The sequence below is a fragment of the Diprion similis genome, chromosome 6 (assembly GCF_021155765.1).
Source record: "Diprion similis isolate iyDipSimi1 chromosome 6, iyDipSimi1.1, whole genome shotgun sequence".
In the NCBI taxonomy this organism is placed as follows: Eukaryota; Metazoa; Arthropoda; class Insecta; order Hymenoptera; family Diprionidae; genus Diprion; species Diprion similis.
In genome coordinates, this window is record NC_060110.1 from 17,575,216 (window position 1) to 17,592,371 (window position 17,156).

Consider the following 17,156-nt stretch of genomic DNA (forward strand, 5'->3'; position numbering starts at 1 on the left):
ACATTGCGATCCAGGATGAAGTTCTCCTATGCGAATCGAGTTCGGGAGGGAGGTTGGAAGGAATGCAACAAGCGTGGTGTGATAGTCGGTGGTCGTCTTCGAGCGTCACATCTCTCACTATCTAGCGAATTACGAAACTTGATGACTACCAAAGATGCGTTTTGCCCATTCAGATGATTACAGAGAACAATGAGTGAAATGATGATTGACAATAAATGGAAAATTAAACCTCGTTGAAATATAAACACTTACAAATTGATGGCTGAGATCAATAAAACTCATTCTCAAAATTTGGTTCAACAACATCGTACCTTAGAATTTCGTAGGGGAACGTTAAATGTTCTCGAAGATCACTTCGGACGATGAAATTCATTTTGAGATGGCATTTTGTTGAACCAAAATCTGCGATTAGGTTCTGTTGAACCAAACTCTGAGATGAGGTTTTGTTAATCTCAGCGATCGAAGTGGTCTAGAAACTCTTATATCGAGTATTGTAAGTGTTTAACGAAGTTGAATCTCTGAGATCTCTTGACGCTATGGATTACAAAAATTAGGATCCAACTTCAAGCTTCGCAAATCAGGTGCGTGTTATTATCCCATCGAATTTCCCAATTTGAATTCGTCAGGTATTCGATTAACGCACAATGATTAACATTACGTTTAAAAAAAAAAACATATTTTCCAGCTTTTTCGAATCATATATAGTTTTATCGATTCGGCGTTGGTAGCTGTTGACCGTTGAAATTTGAACGGATTCATAGGTTACTTGAAATTACACTTTTTGTTGCACTGCCTAGAGTCCCTACAAAAAAAGCGACCGGCGCCGCGCGAATGCAAATCTGGTCGGAGAATTTCGAGCGTGAACAAAAATACTGCAGTATCCGATACTCTGAATATATCTGTATTTATTGACTCGCTCAGATGCCAGTGTAACAATTAATATGAAGTACTTGCAAAAGATATTTTGATTAGGTTTACAATGATAATTGACAAACGAGGACGCCGTACGCTTGAATTTTATCCTGATTTCTCCGCTAGGCCTCAAAAATGCACAGGAAAACCCTGGTAAAAAATGAGACAGCTAGAGCCGAGTTGCGGTTCGGCCTGTGGGTTGAACATCATAGTATAAGGTGACAGCGGCAAAGGTTAAACATCAATGGTTGCCGGTGATCGAAATAGCGTTTGTTTGGTGTTGTTTATTTGAAACTCTATTCAACCCTATTTCGAGTCGTTTATACAATCCTTGGATAAAGTGTGACGGTAAAATGAGTACCGTTGAATACGACTTGGGCACAGCCGGCGGGCTTATGCCAGTGAGTAACATAACCCTAAATCATCTTAACATTTTTTTGAAATTATAAATTATCGTCCTCGCAGTTATTCAATTACCGTGTTTCTAATTTTACAGCAAATCCAAGCTCTGATTGCGCCCCCCGTATCAGAGGATTCAAAAACAACAAAAACGAAGAAAGATAAAGATGAAAAAACCCATCCATACTTCAAACGACCCGGCCGAGGTCACAACCGAGACTCTTGCGACGCTTGTCGCGATGGAGGAGAGCTTATATGCTGCGACAAATGTCCAGCTTCGTTCCACTTACAATGTCAGTGAGTATCCTTTGATATCTGTTGTCACATAGTTTATAGTCGAGCTTGCAATGCAAACAACGCAACGCCGATGTCCATATCAGGTTTAGCATCACCCTGTCTTTTAAGTTCTCTACTTCACCTTTTGAGTAATTTTGTTGTTTGTAGCGACCCTCCCCTGGATGCAAGGGATATACCAAATGGAGAATGGATGTGTCATGCTTGCCGTTGTGCGGATGTTACTAGAAAAGATACTGGTGCTGGTAAGAGGAAAAGGCAAAAATCAGCCTTAGAAACCCTGGCACTGGCAGCTTCCCTCCTGAATCCAAGAGAATTTGAACTTCCACGAGAATTGCAAATCCCAATCACATTTCCTGGAACAGACAAGATAAATCCTTCAGCTGGTAAAAAAGGAAGGCAACTAAACTCTTGTACAAACAATGGCAAGTTTCAGCTATTAAGTGCATTTATTCGTATTGACGAACTACGCTGTTTCTTTGATAATGGTATCACTTTCGAAATGGCAAAATTCTTTTATCTTCCAGTGTTTTTACTTGACAAAAATCTCGGGCAAATAATTACTCCATGACAAAATTTCCTTGATACTTTTTTGGATATAATGTTGACTCAAATTTTGAAAACAAAATATTGTGACTGAAAATATACGACATGTATTACTATTTATATGTTTATCCATTTATTTATTAACTTTAAAATTAACTTGCAAAGTCCAAATTATTCTCCACAAAGACAACTTATCTTACTCATTTTAAAGTAAATACAGAAAATCTTCAATTATACCTAGTCTACTACTATGAATATTCGTATTTAAAAATCTATTTTATATCTCATTTCCTTTATTAGGGAAGAGTCATTGCTTGGATAACGGGTTGATGGTGCCATTGCCAGCTCGTTTATGCTTTGAATGCGGGAAGAGTTGTCGGAAAGCACCATTGATAGTTTGCGATTACTGCCCATTATATTTTCACCAGGATTGCCTGGATCCTCCTCTTACAGCATTTCCAAAAGGTCGTTGGATGTGTCCCAATCATCCAAACCATTTCATAGACCAAAATTTACTACCATCATGTGGTGCTACAGAGCGCCTTAAATTGTGGGATAAGTATGCATCCAAGCGGCTGGATCAACAATCTGTGAAATTGGAATTTCTTCGGAAAGCCCGAGCAACTAATCCGCCCTTCAGAGTTAAAGTCAAACTCAATGGAAAAACCAGAGTTCAAGTGCCAACTGCGGTGAAATATCACTATGCGAATCCACCAGAAATTGAGCCAAGTAATTTGTATAGAATGAATGATGTAATTCAGCCAACAATGCATCCGACGGAAACGTACAGATCAGAAAGATCACATAATGAAGCAGTTAATAATGGTGATGTAATATCGGACATAGAAAGCAACCTAGAAAGTAAGCAGGAAAAAAGCAGAGTTAATCAAAGAAATACAGATGATACAGATGTAATAGATAGTTCAATTAGGTATTCCAAAAATATAAGCCAACACTCTGTCAAAGAGGGAGTACAGCTACTGGAGCGACCTGTCTTAGAAGCTTTAGCCCAACAGAGATTAGAACAGATATTGAATCCGATGGGCGACGATTACATGTCCGTTCATTGCCAATCTAGGGCAAGAGCTGTGGTGTTTCCACTGAGTCGAAAGCCAGGAGCCCCTACGTTCATGACAAGTAGAACACTCAGCATTGGAAATGGAGCTGACTGTGATTTATTATTATCCAAGTACGGAAACTGCCGATGCACGTCATCCAAACATGCTGTCATTTTTTATGACGAGGTAATACACCTAACCATTGTACACTCGCATACTACATGGTGAATTGTACATTTTCCAAAAGGTTTTTTCTGTAAACAATCTAATAGCACTTTTATCAACATATTCAAAATCCATTTATTCATTTAGTATGCAATGCAATGTTTTTTGTTTAACAAATTGATGTGTACAATTATACTTAATATTAAATTTTAACATCATTTTATGCATTATTTGTATCTTTGGACTTATAATGATAATAATTTTTCATTTAGTGCAAACATTTCATGGAAATTTTGCTTTCGACTAATTTAGGATATATATCTAATTAGTAATTATTGACAGATTGAATATGCTACTCTGTACTGTCAACATCCCTGATGAGTTTCTTCAACACTTCATGATCGTCTTAAAATATTCCGTTATAATATTTAAACCCTCAAATTATAATACTAGGAAATGATGTTAAAATAACAAGAAAGTATTTTCATTTAACTTCCATCAGGTATATTGGAATGAACACCGGGCAATTCCGATTCCGTATGTGATTTTCCACTCACTTGATACCCATAAGTAAACATTAATACCAACACTTTTCCCATTCAATATTTATCACATCATTTTAATCATCTTTTTGTTTTCAGACTACTAATCGTTACGAATTGCTAAACTACAGTGAGCATGGGACTACAGTAGATAACATTTTATACTCTTGTGATTACGCAAGTCCGCAAAGGACAGAAAATGAAGGGGAGGAAAAAGGAAGAAGCATATCAAATAAAGATCAAGAAACTGTAAATGCCATAAAAAATATTGCCAACAAAAACAAAGTATTATTGCCAGAACGTGAGGAGACGAAAGTTTTGTGTACGTGTAAGCAATTGAATCACATGAATAACAATCATGTCAATAGCTATTTGGAGGAAGGATGGGAAGGCAGTGCATTGGTAGCTCATGGCTCAATCTTGAGGTTTGGTTGCCTTGTATTTTTATTTAGTACCGTTGATCACGTTTTAATTACGCATTGAATCAATGTAATTGTGTATTCCGAGACATGTAAATACGAAATGTAAGATAAAAAAAAATTTTATAATACAAATACTTTGAATATATTTCAGACAGTTATGAAATTCGGAGAAAACTTGTGGCTATTTACGTTACAAATAATTTTATTTAACCTTCTTTTGGAGAAGACAAGTGATACAGTTTATTTAAAAAAAATAGAGGATGCAAATATGGTGATCGCCCATATATTTACATGTTTAAAGTGCAATTCTAAGGTTTCAACCCATGAAACTTTATCTTTCAATTAAATTTTGTGTGGTCAACTGAAAATTTCTTTTTTAAGATATCGCAATACCGCCAATTCAGGATACATTCTTTGTTTTTGGACTGTCAATTAAAATATTTGCAAAAAAAAAAAAAAAAAGAAGAAACCAAGAGAATTCAACTACATATGATGTCATTTTTCTATTTCCCATTTCACCTTGGTGTTTTTCAGTTTTGCCTTAATTTTTGATATCTTGCCAGGTGAATTAAAATAAAATATTCTCGTAAACGGACAAAACAGCAAATTTCCTATGTGCCAAGTTGACCTGTGCCATCCTTGATATTCATAATATGTGGTTTTTTTGCAAGTATGTCAAACACATTGTGTATACTAGCAAGTTAAAAAATGAAGGTAACTAATGAATAAATAATTGGCAACTGTAAAATGCATAGACGCCTATTTTATTTATAATATAAATGTATAATAATTAATATTATTACAATACAATTCTTTATTATTGTATAACAATACAGGAGTTTGAATACACTTTGTTGAGATAGATATACTTAGGCATGGTCGAGACTGGCAACAGTGTATGTACATTTTTCAAGATGAAAGTTCAAATGCCAATTAGAGATGTGCGTTGAAGGAGAAGGAATAAAATAAAAATTAATAGCAATAATTAATAATAGTAACAATATTAGAAATAATAGTATGTACCTAATTGCAGCACTGAAATGGTAGTCGGAAGCTGATGTGTACTACCTTGACTATCATACATACCACAGATTAATACAGACAACTTGTGCTGTGGCTGGACATGACAAAATTGTCTGTGATAGTGATTCTATCAATATTTTATTGATGATCATAAAGGTTTATCAATTAATTTTCTATTTTTGTTTCCCTGTTTAAAATTTTTTCTTTATTTAATAGTAAAATTCAAGCTCATGACGAGAAGAATAAGCAAATTTCTAAGCTCAATTTCAAGAGAGCCACACATTATTGAACATCGCATTTCAAAGAACTACATTACTGGTTTGTACTTAATTTAACTCACTTATCTAAAGTACTGCAAGGATTTCATGCCCTCTTTGTTTATCATTTGTTTCGTTCCTTCCAATTCAAAATGTGAAGTGATAGTCTTTGTATTAAATGAATAACTAACTACCCTGCTACATTACAGAAATTTGCTATGTACAAAATCTGGAACGTCATGTTCTGATGTTTATCAGTATCATTAGTTCTGTATCATTCTGCGCTATTTCATCGTAGCAAATAATAGTTGGAAATGGTGGTAATGTTTTTTTTTACGTGTGTGTGTGTATATATATATACATATATTTATATATATTTGCATATATATATATATATATATATATGGGTATGTATATTATTGCTAACAACATTTGCGTCTATGCTGCTTAGTACTTTTGCTCAAGTTTACGGTCTCCTTAGTTTGTATAGCTTGACGTTCCTTCCTTTCCTTTTTGGTTCTTAACACTTGGCGTGTTATAGCCATAAACATCTACAATTACATAAGAAAAAATTCAGTCAAAATATTTTAAATGGTATTCTTAATATCATGATATGATAGTCGTCATAAAAAACCGTGTGAATTTGGTTTTATAAAATTGTTACAGATAAGCATTCCGATTACTTGTAAATATGGTTTCAGATATAACCAACTGACTAGTATATGTAATGAATCGTACTGAACGATTTTGTATCTATCAGGCTATTATGAAATGGGTTGCACAATCAACTCCTTATTTTTTTATAACTGTCAATTTTATTGTATTAAAATAACAATTAATTGATGCATTACAAACCTCTTCGACATTGATATTGTCTTTTGCAGATGTTTCAAATAATTGAATTCCCATTTGATTGGCAAATCTCTGAGCATCTTCTGTAAGGACAACTTTGCGGTGTGGGGCATCATTTTTGTTGCCTACTAATACCCTGTTTACCACATCGCAGTTATGTTCGATTTCATGGAGCCATCTTTTTACATTTGCAAAGGAATCCCCGCTCGTTACATCATACACTACTATTACTCCGTGTGTTCCTCTGTAGTAGGTAGATGTTATCGTTCGAAATCGTTCTTGACCTGCAGTGTCCCATATTTGTAGCTTCACTCTTTCCCCGTCAACCTCTACAGTCCGAATTTTAAAATCCACTCCTATCGTCGTAATATAACTGCCGGAAAAGGTGTTGTCAGCGAACCGCAACAGCAAGGAACTCTTTCCAACACCTTTAAAAAGTACACATCACGTTCTCTTTATGATGCTTCCAGCTATAGTTATCATATGGAATAAACTCGCTGAACCAACGTTACTGTTGATTCAAAAATCTATTATACCTTATTAAATTTATTGACCACTATCAATTGCTTTTCAATACATCAAGTGTAAAATGACGAAAAAGAATCGAAATTTTGGAGACAAATATTTTCAATGAAAAATCGTGTCGCAGACTAGTTCAAAAAAACTTCACAAAATCTCTTAAACGGTACATAAAATAATGACTAGCATTTACATGAATAGCTTTAGAAGAATATAAACTTGGAAATGCATTCTTGATCTATGGGCCTATCGGGACAGAAAATAGCTCACAAATGATACAATTGTTTATATGTCGATAAATTCTTGCAAAGTTTAAATATAGTAGTTATGCAAATAAAATCTATGACACATCAGGCGTACATTCAAGTAACCTTTGATCCAAACTCAAGTTACAAACATTTTCGGGTTTAAAATTGATTCTCATCACAATGTGAAGAGTTAAAACATCATGCTTGGGAAAATTTGATACCTACAGGTGGTTTGACATCTTGTTTGATATCTTGTCAAATGTTGAAAATTAGCTGATGTATGAAAAGTATTCACGTAAAATGCAAACGAGAATGGAGAAATACAAGTAATGAGTGCTAAAGCCATGTGTCATCGTAGGACAAAGTAGCGGACGAATTAATCACAGCAACTTATAACGAAACTTAAACGAAAGTGAAATTTGTAATGAGGAAAAAGTGAAAAGGAAATTACCACTATCTCCGATGATCAGCAGCTTGAACAAGTGATCATATTCGCGGGCCATTTTCTTACAAACAGCCCTCGAGGCGAAGATTGATGCCGTTTAATCGTGGTGTTGAGATTTATATTCCGTTGTTATTGTTCAAGAGGCACAACACGCACCCCAACATACAGATATCGCGGAATTATCTTATTCAGCACTTCCGACCGACACTAAATTGTAACTAAACAGAATGGTACGGGGAACGAACGAGAACAAAGTGAGAAATACACCTTTGATAATAATTGTCACTTCAAAATTGAAAGATCGCCATGTTCGTTTGACGTGATATCACCATTCATTATCGCTATCGTGAAAAAAAAGATCTACTCTCATTTAACAGGACGCCCATCCCACATCAGCTCATCACCAGCGCCATTTTTCTGTCTACACACAAATGTGACATGTATGCATGTATATGTCGTAGCCTGTACACATCTCATGATCTAGGGACCTTTTATGTCGTTTCTCCAGGCCGCGGCAAAGGCCTAGCTCTTCCTTTTTCCGCCTTTGCCCAGTAATTCGATAAGAAAAAGCCGTTGAAAAAAGAGAAAAATATCGCAGTGGTCCGATAAGTTTTGCGCTATCATTCTTCATGCCGATGGTTAAAATGACGACACTTTAACTTTATCATTTCCAATGAAAGAATGTTTCCGGAATAGCATTTATAATTTTATCGGAAGCATTAAATACGGTGAAAACTTTCCAGCACATTTTGAACACGATAATAATTCTCTTGAATATCTTCTCCAGTCAACTCTTTCACGAAGAAATATCTAGCTAAAATTATTACTATATATATTCGTTTGTTCGTAAACTAAGAAGATTAAACCACAGCATTTCATATCTAACAAATCGAAAAGTTTTTACACTTTCAAATGATGTATTTGTATAAGGGGTAAAATGTGCTAATATTCGAAGCGAAAGGGCATTTATGACTTGAAATGAGTTTACATGTCCTTTCTTTTTCGTCACTCTGCTTGAGAATTGATTATTATTTTGCCGTAAGAGCCTGAAAGCATGTCCTAAAATAACAAAAAAGAAAATAAACACATATCTTTAATTTTTGCTACACGCAGGTGCATTTTCTTAGCGAACCCCTGTTTTTATTCAATGAAAAATTTTGAAATTCTACGCTGCTCATTATTGTCACTGCTAAATACTTCTATTACGACGTCACCTCTTAGGAAATTGACGGTGAGTTTCAGAACACTCCCGCCGTATTCCTCAAATTTATCCATCGTTGATGATTGGGACCGTAATCGAGACTCTTCAAGGAACTCAAAAAACACACCCAGAACATGGTAGAGTTAACTGCTGATAAGATGCCAAAATATTTTATTGATTTTGTGGCTGCAGTTTTTGAATTATTCTTCGCAGCGATCTAAGAATATTTGCAATCTCGCAAAACCACGCGTTTCCTTCGGTCAACGTACAAACGAACTTCGGCCAATATTTTTCAGTATTACTCAAAATTTTAGCAATTTATCAATTTCTAAATAATGATCTAAACGATAATCCCACAAACCAATTTCCTTGAACTTCTGTCAGAAGTTGATTGGGCAAAAACCTGTCGAAAGAAATTAAATTTTCTGATCGAGACTGTTTAGGGAAAGATCAGTGGGTAAAACCCAACAAAATGATAATTATAATATTTACTGCAATACCTTTATCTATAATAAATCCGAATAACACTTCTGAAAAACTGCCTGATCATGCGACCGTGGATGCACCTGCTTGCCAAAAGTATGCAAGGACTATAATTAAAGATAAATATGTGTATTTAGTATCCGCCAAATGTGGAGATAACCTCTAGTCAACCGCAGTGAGGTCGAGGTTTATCGGAGTCCAGCTGCGCAGCTTTCACGGCAATACTGCATATAAGCTAAGCGGGTGATCTGGATTTCCCGCGGTTTTATTTTCTATCAAAAAAATCGAGCTTCAGTCTCTGAAACCAGCAACAAATTTGTAAGAAAAGAAGCCAGTTAAAGAGAAGGGACTGCGGAGACAGAAATTTGTAACATAAATCATAATCCACCCCGTTGCACTCTGAGTTCATTGAGCGCAGTTTTCCGTTTCCATCCAATCAAGTGCCTACTGCGCTTGGCGCGCATCAAGCGCAGGAATTGGAATTTAATTTTCGCGATACACCTGAGTTGTTCATCCTGAAGTCAAAATTCGGCTGGCAAAGAAAATCTAACCTTTACACTGCCGCAAATTCAGGCCCTTCGTGACGTAATGTCAGTCAAAATTCTAGTAAATATCTATTAAAATTTCCTTGTGTACTTCAGGCCTGCTCTGTTCGGATAAAAACTTTCAAAATGATTTTTGTCAGCTGGCGAAATGCTTGCATGAAATATCCAACAGAATATAGGTTAAAGAGGCTCGCTCTTCTTCAACGAAGCAAACCCTTTCTGAATCGCGAATTATACAATACGCCGGCACAGTAGGTATTCTCTAGACAATTCTTATCTCTTAGAACATCTTAATACCTAATCTAATTCACTGTTTATGTCCACAGCTCTGCTCCTGTAAAGTTGGCCTATGCTGCCTACGAATCAACGAGTGGAAACCCTCCTACTATAACAGAGGCGCCAGCTCCTATAATTATTATTCATGGTCTTTTTGGGTCCAAGAATAATTGGAACTCGTTGTCAAAAGTAATACACCAAAGAACTAGTCGCAAGGTAATTCAACAGGGTATGTACACCTTCAAAATGGACTGGTTTTTTCAGGCCAATATTATACTTTTTGCTAGTAGTAATTGGAATTGAATTCACAAAATTCAGTTCAGCTAGCAGTGTTTACCTTACATACCATGAATGTATCTTGAAACAGACCCTTCCGAGTCATGTGGCCACTACCTATGCCAACAGATGTACAATTTTTACCGGAGGAGAACGTATAGACATTGTGCATGTGTCGGTACAGGCAGGAACTGTATTTCGAAATTTCGAACAATGTATCTGAAAAAATGCCCATAACAAATTCGAATCACAATTGACTTGTTAAAAATTTGTCAAATATAACGGAATGTACTAAGAACAGTAAAAACCATATTTACCCCAGAACTGCAGTCTATTTAAAAGGTATACACCCTTAGCAGGGAAAACGTATGCATGTCAAATAATAAAAAATTAATATCTTTTCAAACTTAGCCAGCATCAACCTCAAGATTTTTACCATACAAGTATAAATATTGAGGTTTCCCACCATGTGATATACATATTAATTCAGGTTATAGCTGTGGATGCCAGAAATCACGGAGATTCTCCACATTCTTCTGATTCTACATATGCTGCTATGGTAGAGGATATAGTACTTTTGGTAAAAGATCTTGGAATCAAGAAGGCAGTGATGGTTGGTCATAGCATGGGTGGTAGAGTTATGATGTATTTGGCTTTAACTCATCCAGAACTAGTGGAAAAATTGGTCTCTGTTGATGTTTCACCCACAAACCATAGCCCAGGTCTCCTTTCCATGGTGTCACTTTTTGATGCTATGAAAAATGTGAAACTAGATGAAAATTTGTCATTGTTCAAAGCTCGGAAGATGACTGATCAACAGTTATCTGATTCCATTAATTCTGCAGCAATTCGTCAGGTATTTCATTCATAATTAGTATTACATGAAAGGATCAATCACTGATCAGTTTTAGCTGTGTAAAATTTCAACAGATTGGAAAAAATTTCGGCGGCTCATGATCAGGTGTCGTGATAAGTAGAAATGGTCTAACTCCAAAGTCTAGATGCAAGTTTACATTGAAAGAACTTTCAATATTCCTGAAAGCAACCTACAGCTAATGTCTACAGTGGTCAATCATTTATATTGTACAAATATGATTATCAATTTTTAGTCCATAGTAAAAAAATCTCATCAACTTTGTTGATCATGAATTTTTGTTCTAGTTTTTACTGACAAATCTAGTTGAGGCCGAAGGCGGAAAATATAAGTGGCGCCTCAATCTACCGGTACTTGAGAAACACTTCAACAGTGACCTTAGCAAGTTTCCAGCAACAGACAAAAGCTTTAGCGGGCCCACTCTTTTCATAGCAGGCGATAAGAGTGATTACATTACTGTCGAGGATCATGTGAGAATCAAAAGATTGTTTCCAGAAGCAAAAATTCAGTATATACCTGGGGCAGGTCATTGGGTTCACTCAGAAAAGCCAAAAGAGTTCCTAGACATAATTACTTCATTTGTCAATGAAGCACAGTAACGGTAATTTTAGATAGGATGATGAATCATTTAACACGAAAAGGTGAAGAGTTAGAAATCATTTTACTCTCTAACGGGATGCTTTATGATAGTGTTTAGTGCAATTCATATATTTTTATAGGAACTATTAGAAAATAAAAATTGAATAAGCACAGCACGGAATTCAGAGTTTAGTCTGTACTCATACCTTTTAGCATCTGCAGTAAGTGACGACGCTAGACTCAGAAATCTAGTAATTTATTTTTCACTGCTATGCAGTGATAATTATTATGGTACAAGGCTACCTCAATTCACAATAAGTGTATCATAAACATATATCACATAAATAATTAATTAAATTCAACAAATCAATATGTAACATCTTTTAAGCCTTTGTTATAGAATAACAATGATTTGGTGCTACTGTGCCAAGTATAGACATTTTTTTCTGTCAATGTGATATTATACCGGTGCGTATCACTTGTGCGAAGAAAATGTCACGCATTGAAGATATATGCTTACCAAAAGGAGCAAAAATTGTCTGATCACATACATACTGGGACGTTTAAAAAGGTTCATTAAGTAATGTTTTCCTAAACCTTTGAAAGTGTTTTTTGTAATATGAGACGAATTTCTATAAATTTAGATTTCCGCAAAAAATATCAGAGGTGCTGAATTGGTATCTTAAAAAATTGTAGAATCGCAATATCGTCAGTGGAATAGCACATATCTTTTCAAACGGAATTGTTTAGAACCTTCATGAATCGAAGAGTTTCAAAGTTTTTTTGATGCTATGTTTTGAGCCTTCTGATCCTTGTGTTAAAACATTTGTATAATAATTTATTTATTGCAAAACCTGTGATCAAGTCAACGTACGGTTACTTCTGCTGGTAATCCAGAATTAGACAGATTTTATGCTAGACTCTATGCAAAAAATTAGGAAATTCCGACGTAAGAACAAACAATACTGATTATCTTTGCACACACCCTAATGTATACAGTATACACACGTAGATTTCCTATTTCGCTCGGCGTGATGTAGTCTTTCAACATTAAAAGATCCATCAAAAGTAGGAATCCTTACTCTGAATGCTTGTTTCACTAAAATATTATTTCAAATCCCGTAAACCTTTGCCACACAAGACAGCATTGCTTCTTCTAGTAGCATGTGTATTTAATGTGCTTGATTGCAATAAAAAGTTGATTAAAACAGTTCATAACCAAGTCCTCCATCATAAGCGTAGTCTGCTTTGTTGTGCATAACCAGTCGATCATCCACAAAATAGAATGAGTCTGAACGAGTTTCAAATGGGTTCGCAATCATCTCCGATACTGCAATAATAAATATAAATATTGAGTTATCAAAGGAATGTGCCCTGGGAAATATATTTGAGCGGTCACATTGTTAAAATACTGAAGATTCATTCTACATGTACAATTAGCTTTACGAGTATGCTTTGCGATAATTGAAAATAAACAAATCTGATATTATAGTCTAGGTAATCTGTCAATACAGCAGGTGACATGAAGAAAGTCCTAAAGAATATTCTGAAAAATAAGTCTGCAAAACTGCAAAACAAGTCTATAAATAAAGATACGGTATGTAAGACAAGCAAGCATTGACAAGTAATAATGAATAAGTTAAAATGATTAATTATTCCAGTTTATTCATACTAAATTTCAAACTGTTTTTTTCAACTCGAAATTATATGACTCCAATTCCTTTATTTTATACCTACTTAACTTACCCAGCTCTGGAGGAAGTGCTGGAAATTCATAGATATGTTCGCATGTATTCTTGCTATTTGGAATACAGAAGCCGAATTCAAAGTCAAAAGTCTTTAGTAGCTTGTCGCGAAAAAAGTGACGTTCAATCATCCTGAATTTATTTACTGGGCGTGATCCAACCATAAACTCCACAGTAGCTCCAACTGTTTTCAATTTTAAAAACTGTGGAGTGAATTGATACCGTACAAATCGTCCCGTATTTGGATCACACCCTCCAGCTTCCTCCGTTTCTGGATCCGGTTCTTGATTCCCTTCGCATTCTAAAATACAGGAGCATATTTTTATCAATATTGTTAATACATTTCTTGGAATATTTTTGATACAAAGCGAGACCAAGTATTCAGATAATTTTATGGAAAATACATTCTGTAGGATTTTGAAATGGGTAAACTTATTAAGGTTTCATTAAACTTAAAATTGAGCTTCGTTGAATTAAAATAAATCAGATTTCTAAGCTTTACAAGCCTCTAGTTGCCTTTTTGGTAACCCTGATTAATTTTGTATACAAACCTGTTGCAGGAGGTTTGGCAATTTCAAACAGGACTGTTCCTGTTTCCAGATCTCTTATTTGAAATCTAGTAAAGTCTATATCGTACACATTTGCTTCTGGTGAACATAAGTACTCTGAAAAATTTAGAATAAGGAGTCGTCAATAGTAAATCATATGAAAGTAATACTGATAAAAATAAGTATATGAAATTTATAATTATATTAACTTGATGGTCAAATGTATTAGAGAGGACGGTTGTTGAAATGAAAATAAATAGTTATGATTTTGAAAAAATGACGACCTTTTCACCTCCAGACACATTCCAAATATTAGCGAAATTATTTATGCAATAAGAATGCTGCCATGACCCGAATGAAATTTTAATTAGGTTTGCGATGAAAATACTTGTACAAATCATTTACTCCATATTTTCACCTGAATCAACAGCAAGTATAAATGTTGGACGAAGCAAAAGCACGACTGCAGGTATTGCAGTTGATGACATTGTGTCGAAAAGTAGATCCAGCTGATTTTACTGGTCATTTTACAATAGGATATTGATATGACTCCTTCAAAAAATTGATTAAAATGATTAAAGTTTTAAATGCAACCATCCCCTTAATATTAAGCAAGGACATGCTGAAGTAGCAACATGTCAGTTGAGATTGCAGAAATTCATTGCTATTTTAAATAAGAACAATAGATAAAGATGTGGTAAATTTACTATCTGTAATGGTAGGCATATGTAGAACCATATCCGGAGTTACAGGCTTGCTGTCAAATACTCCATTTCCATTATTTTCATGGACAACAGTTGGAGTGACTTGCACATTGGACCCACTTGTTTTATTTCTGCTCACTAGGCTCATTATTTTTTTAAAGAACTTATCGATCTCTCGCGTATTAATAATCACTTTTAACACAAATAAAATGCGTTATCTCTATAATATTTATTGGTAAACTAGTTAGGCCCAACTATTAACAAACTTACATCTAAAAATTTGACAGCTACTTTGACGTTCGGCGGATTGATTTCGACGCTACTCCAAATTTTCCAAAACAACTCCCTCTGTCATGTATCGTTCGGGGTGGTGGAAAATCGTACGTCATCATTTTCCTTAGTTAATAAACCGAAATTCCCTAGTAGAGGAAAAAATTATTTTTATCACCACACACCAAAGAGTTTCTAGTACACTCCGTATATTAGCAAGAATACAGCATGTGAAATATCAATAAAATTTACTAGACTTCGATTGAATACGCTACTTGAATACGTTTCAATTGGATAAAAGTCGATAGAGGTTTAATTATAAATGATTCAAATTTGGCGGATCTTCTTTTTATCAACGAGCGAGCTCTGGCGGAATTTTCCAGTAACAACGCCGGGATCTGCTTTCGATGTTGGCAGGCTGACCAAAGAGAAAAGCGGCGAGAAGCGGTGACGTTACCAATGAAGACGGGGTCATCCTGAGTACGTGGCGCGACAAATAGTTGGCAAATATTATATACTAGAATAAATAATTAATGAATGAAAGATGAATTTACTTCTGTGTTATGGATTGCTACTTATTTGGAGCGGCTACGCGAACTCATATTCAATAACAGTTGATGCCCACGCCGAAGAGTGCTTCTTCGATAAGGTGGAATATGGCACTAAAATGGGTTAGTTTTTACTTCAATTTTCCAAATAAATATTATACCTGCAATTGCAAGTCGTAGAGAAGCATTAATTTTCAAAGTTTTATTCATTGCGAATTGCCCATCCGATTTTACAATACATGAAATCATCGACTCGTCCAATTTTTTATTCGATTTTTATAGTTGACGGTCTTTGATAACCTTTCAAACTGCGGCGTTATTCGTATTTTCAACAACACTTCAACCATCACAGTACCCAATTATAGATTTATCGCATATCCACGAGGTTCTCTATCGAAATAATGCTGTTTAGTCTTGACATTATCATCAGTTTCGACAGATGTATTTTTTAAAATTGCACCACGTTCTATATGTAATTAATCAACATTTCAACGTTGTTACTTGTAAAGACTTTGACAATGACTTGATCGCTTAATCTCCCAGCAGCTCAGATATTCAGTAACATTTTATTCCTTTTTCATATTCGAACATTTAGGTCTCATGTTCGAGACGTCCGAAGGAGGGTTTCTTGATATAGATGTTAGAATTGTTGGACCTGATGGAAAAGTCATTCATCAAAGTGAACGAGAGACTAATGGAAAATACACTTTCTCCGCCCATACTGCGGGTGTGTATACTTACTGCTTTGGTAATCAGATGAGTACAATGACACCGAAAGTGGTAATGTTCACCATGGATATTAGTGAGCCTTCTAAACATGGAGCAGAGATCGGTGGTACAGAAGGTCAGGAAGGCGATACATCTAATCATGCAAAATTGGAAGATATGATCCGAGATCTAAGCACCAGTTTAACTGGCGTGAAACATGAACAAGAATATATGCAGGTATGCACAATTTCATATCTTTAAAATTTTTGATTGAGTTAGGTCAATATTCTGAAAACTTTATGATCCAATTTTTATTTGGTGTTAAAAAAAATCATCCAAACATATAGAAATTAAAAATTCTTTAAATTCTCATTCGATCTGATTTACAATGTTTCAGGTGCGAGATCGAATTCATCGCGCTATCAACGAAAGCACCAATTCTCGTGTGGTGATGTGGTCCTTCTTTGAGGCACTAGTACTAGTTTGTATGACGCTAGGTCAAGTCTTCTATCTGAAACGTTTCTTTGAGGTCCGACGTGTCGTTTAACAGAGTTTAATGATAGTGATAGTTTGTCCAAACTCATTGTAAGTTTTTTTTTACATGTAAAATTAAATTATACTAATCATATTTAGGGTATAATACATCTCTGCTTTCAAACATCGACTTTTGTATTGTAATTTTCTTTCAACTTACCATTGTTTGTTCCGCTTGGTGCT

The 17,156-nt window shown here is 35.1% G+C and overlaps 5 protein-coding genes across 7 annotated transcripts; 3 read left to right on the top strand and 2 right to left on the bottom strand.

The window, feature by feature from the left end:
• The first annotated feature begins 1,073 nt into the window (after positions 1-1,073).
• LOC124407678 (PHD finger protein 12) lies at positions 1,074-5,008 on the top strand. Of its 2 annotated transcripts, XM_046884077.1 has the most exons (6): positions 1,074-1,313; positions 1,409-1,608; positions 1,756-2,030; positions 2,452-3,395; positions 4,016-4,341; positions 4,490-5,008. In XM_046884077.1, exons 1-6 carry the CDS (start codon positions 1,266-1,268, stop codon positions 4,497-4,499), a joined length of 1,803 nt encoding a protein of 600 aa, XP_046740033.1. In that variant the 5' UTR covers positions 1,074-1,265; the 3' UTR covers positions 4,500-5,008. The 2 variants fall into 2 exon arrangements, with proteins under 2 accessions (XP_046740033.1, XP_046740032.1); XM_046884076.1 differs by having other exon boundaries at positions 1,075-1,313; positions 4,016-5,008.
• Positions 5,009-5,962: 954 nt separating this feature from the next.
• On the bottom strand, positions 5,963-8,111 carry LOC124407682 (ras-related protein Rab-35). The gene is made up of 3 exons (XM_046884082.1): positions 7,689-8,111; positions 6,474-6,898; positions 5,963-6,169 (listed from the first exon to the last, which is right to left on the bottom strand). The coding sequence occupies exons 1-3, from the start codon at positions 7,738-7,740 to the stop codon at positions 6,041-6,043; spliced, it is 606 nt and encodes a 201-aa protein (XP_046740038.1). The 5' UTR covers positions 7,741-8,111; the 3' UTR covers positions 5,963-6,040.
• Positions 8,112-9,538: 1,427 nt separating this feature from the next.
• On the top strand, positions 9,539-12,559 carry LOC124407680 (protein ABHD11). Its single transcript, XM_046884078.1, has 4 exons — positions 9,539-10,162; positions 10,238-10,403; positions 10,954-11,319; positions 11,625-12,559. The coding sequence occupies exons 1-4, from the start codon at positions 10,038-10,040 to the stop codon at positions 11,934-11,936; spliced, it is 969 nt and encodes a 322-aa protein (XP_046740034.1). The 5' UTR covers positions 9,539-10,037; the 3' UTR covers positions 11,937-12,559.
• On the bottom strand, positions 12,082-15,266 carry LOC124407681 (protein unc-119 homolog). Of its 2 annotated transcripts, XM_046884079.1 has the most exons (5): positions 15,184-15,266; positions 14,917-15,105; positions 14,213-14,326; positions 13,663-13,962; positions 12,082-13,246 (listed from the first exon to the last, which is right to left on the bottom strand). In XM_046884079.1, exons 2-5 carry the CDS (start codon positions 15,059-15,061, stop codon positions 13,119-13,121), a joined length of 687 nt encoding a protein of 228 aa, XP_046740035.1. In that variant the 5' UTR covers positions 15,062-15,105; positions 15,184-15,266; the 3' UTR covers positions 12,082-13,118. The 2 variants fall into 2 exon arrangements, with proteins under 2 accessions (XP_046740035.1, XP_046740037.1); XM_046884081.1 differs by lacking the exon at positions 14,213-14,326 and having other exon boundaries at positions 14,917-15,262.
• Positions 15,267-15,612: 346 nt separating this feature from the next.
• On the top strand, positions 15,613-17,100 carry LOC124406921 (transmembrane emp24 domain-containing protein 2). The gene is made up of 3 exons (XM_046882602.1): positions 15,613-15,854; positions 16,327-16,676; positions 16,837-17,100. The coding sequence occupies exons 1-3, from the start codon at positions 15,728-15,730 to the stop codon at positions 16,984-16,986; spliced, it is 627 nt and encodes a 208-aa protein (XP_046738558.1). The 5' UTR covers positions 15,613-15,727; the 3' UTR covers positions 16,987-17,100.
• Positions 17,101-17,156: the final 56 nt, after the last annotated feature.

Bases quoted from the DNA above. Each gene is read 5' to 3' on its own strand.
- LOC124407678 (XM_046884076.1), top strand. From the start codon at position 1,266: ATGAGTACCGTTGAATACGACTTGGGCACAGCCGGCGGGCTTATGCCA. The intron at 1,609-1,755 runs GTGAGTATCCTT...TGTTGTTTGTAG, and splicing joins TCGTTCCACTTACAATGTCA to CGACCCTCCCCTGGATGCAA. The intron at 3,396-4,015 runs GTAATACACCTA...TTTTGTTTTCAG, and splicing joins CTGTCATTTTTTATGACGAG to ACTACTAATCGTTACGAATT.
- LOC124407682 (XM_046884082.1), bottom strand. From the start codon at position 7,740: ATGGCCCGCGAATATGATCACTTGTTCAAGCTGCTGATCATCGGAGAT. The intron at 6,899-7,688 runs GTAATTTCCTTT...TACTTTTTAAAG, and splicing joins GCTGATCATCGGAGATAGTG to GTGTTGGAAAGAGTTCCTTG. The intron at 6,170-6,473 runs GTTTGTAATGCA...ATGTAATTGTAG, and splicing joins ACAATATCAATGTCGAAGAG to ATGTTTATGGCTATAACACG.
- LOC124407680 (XM_046884078.1), top strand. From the start codon at position 10,038: ATGATTTTTGTCAGCTGGCGAAATGCTTGCATGAAATATCCAACAGAA. The intron at 10,163-10,237 runs GTAGGTATTCTC...TTATGTCCACAG, and splicing joins TTATACAATACGCCGGCACA to CTCTGCTCCTGTAAAGTTGG. The intron at 11,320-11,624 runs GTATTTCATTCA...TTTTTGTTCTAG, and splicing joins ATTCTGCAGCAATTCGTCAG to TTTTTACTGACAAATCTAGT.
- LOC124407681 (XM_046884079.1), bottom strand. From the start codon at position 15,061: ATGAGCCTAGTGAGCAGAAATAAAACAAGTGGGTCCAATGTGCAAGTC. The intron at 13,963-14,212 runs GTTTGTATACAA...CCTGTATTTTAG, and splicing joins TGCCAAACCTCCTGCAACAG to AATGCGAAGGGAATCAAGAA. The intron at 13,247-13,662 runs GTAAGTTAAGTA...TTATTATTGCAG, and splicing joins AGCACTTCCTCCAGAGCTGG to TATCGGAGATGATTGCGAAC.
- LOC124406921 (XM_046882602.1), top strand. From the start codon at position 15,728: ATGAATTTACTTCTGTGTTATGGATTGCTACTTATTTGGAGCGGCTAC. The intron at 15,855-16,326 runs GTTAGTTTTTAC...TCGAACATTTAG, and splicing joins GGAATATGGCACTAAAATGG to GTCTCATGTTCGAGACGTCC. The intron at 16,677-16,836 runs GTATGCACAATT...ACAATGTTTCAG, and splicing joins ATGAACAAGAATATATGCAG to GTGCGAGATCGAATTCATCG.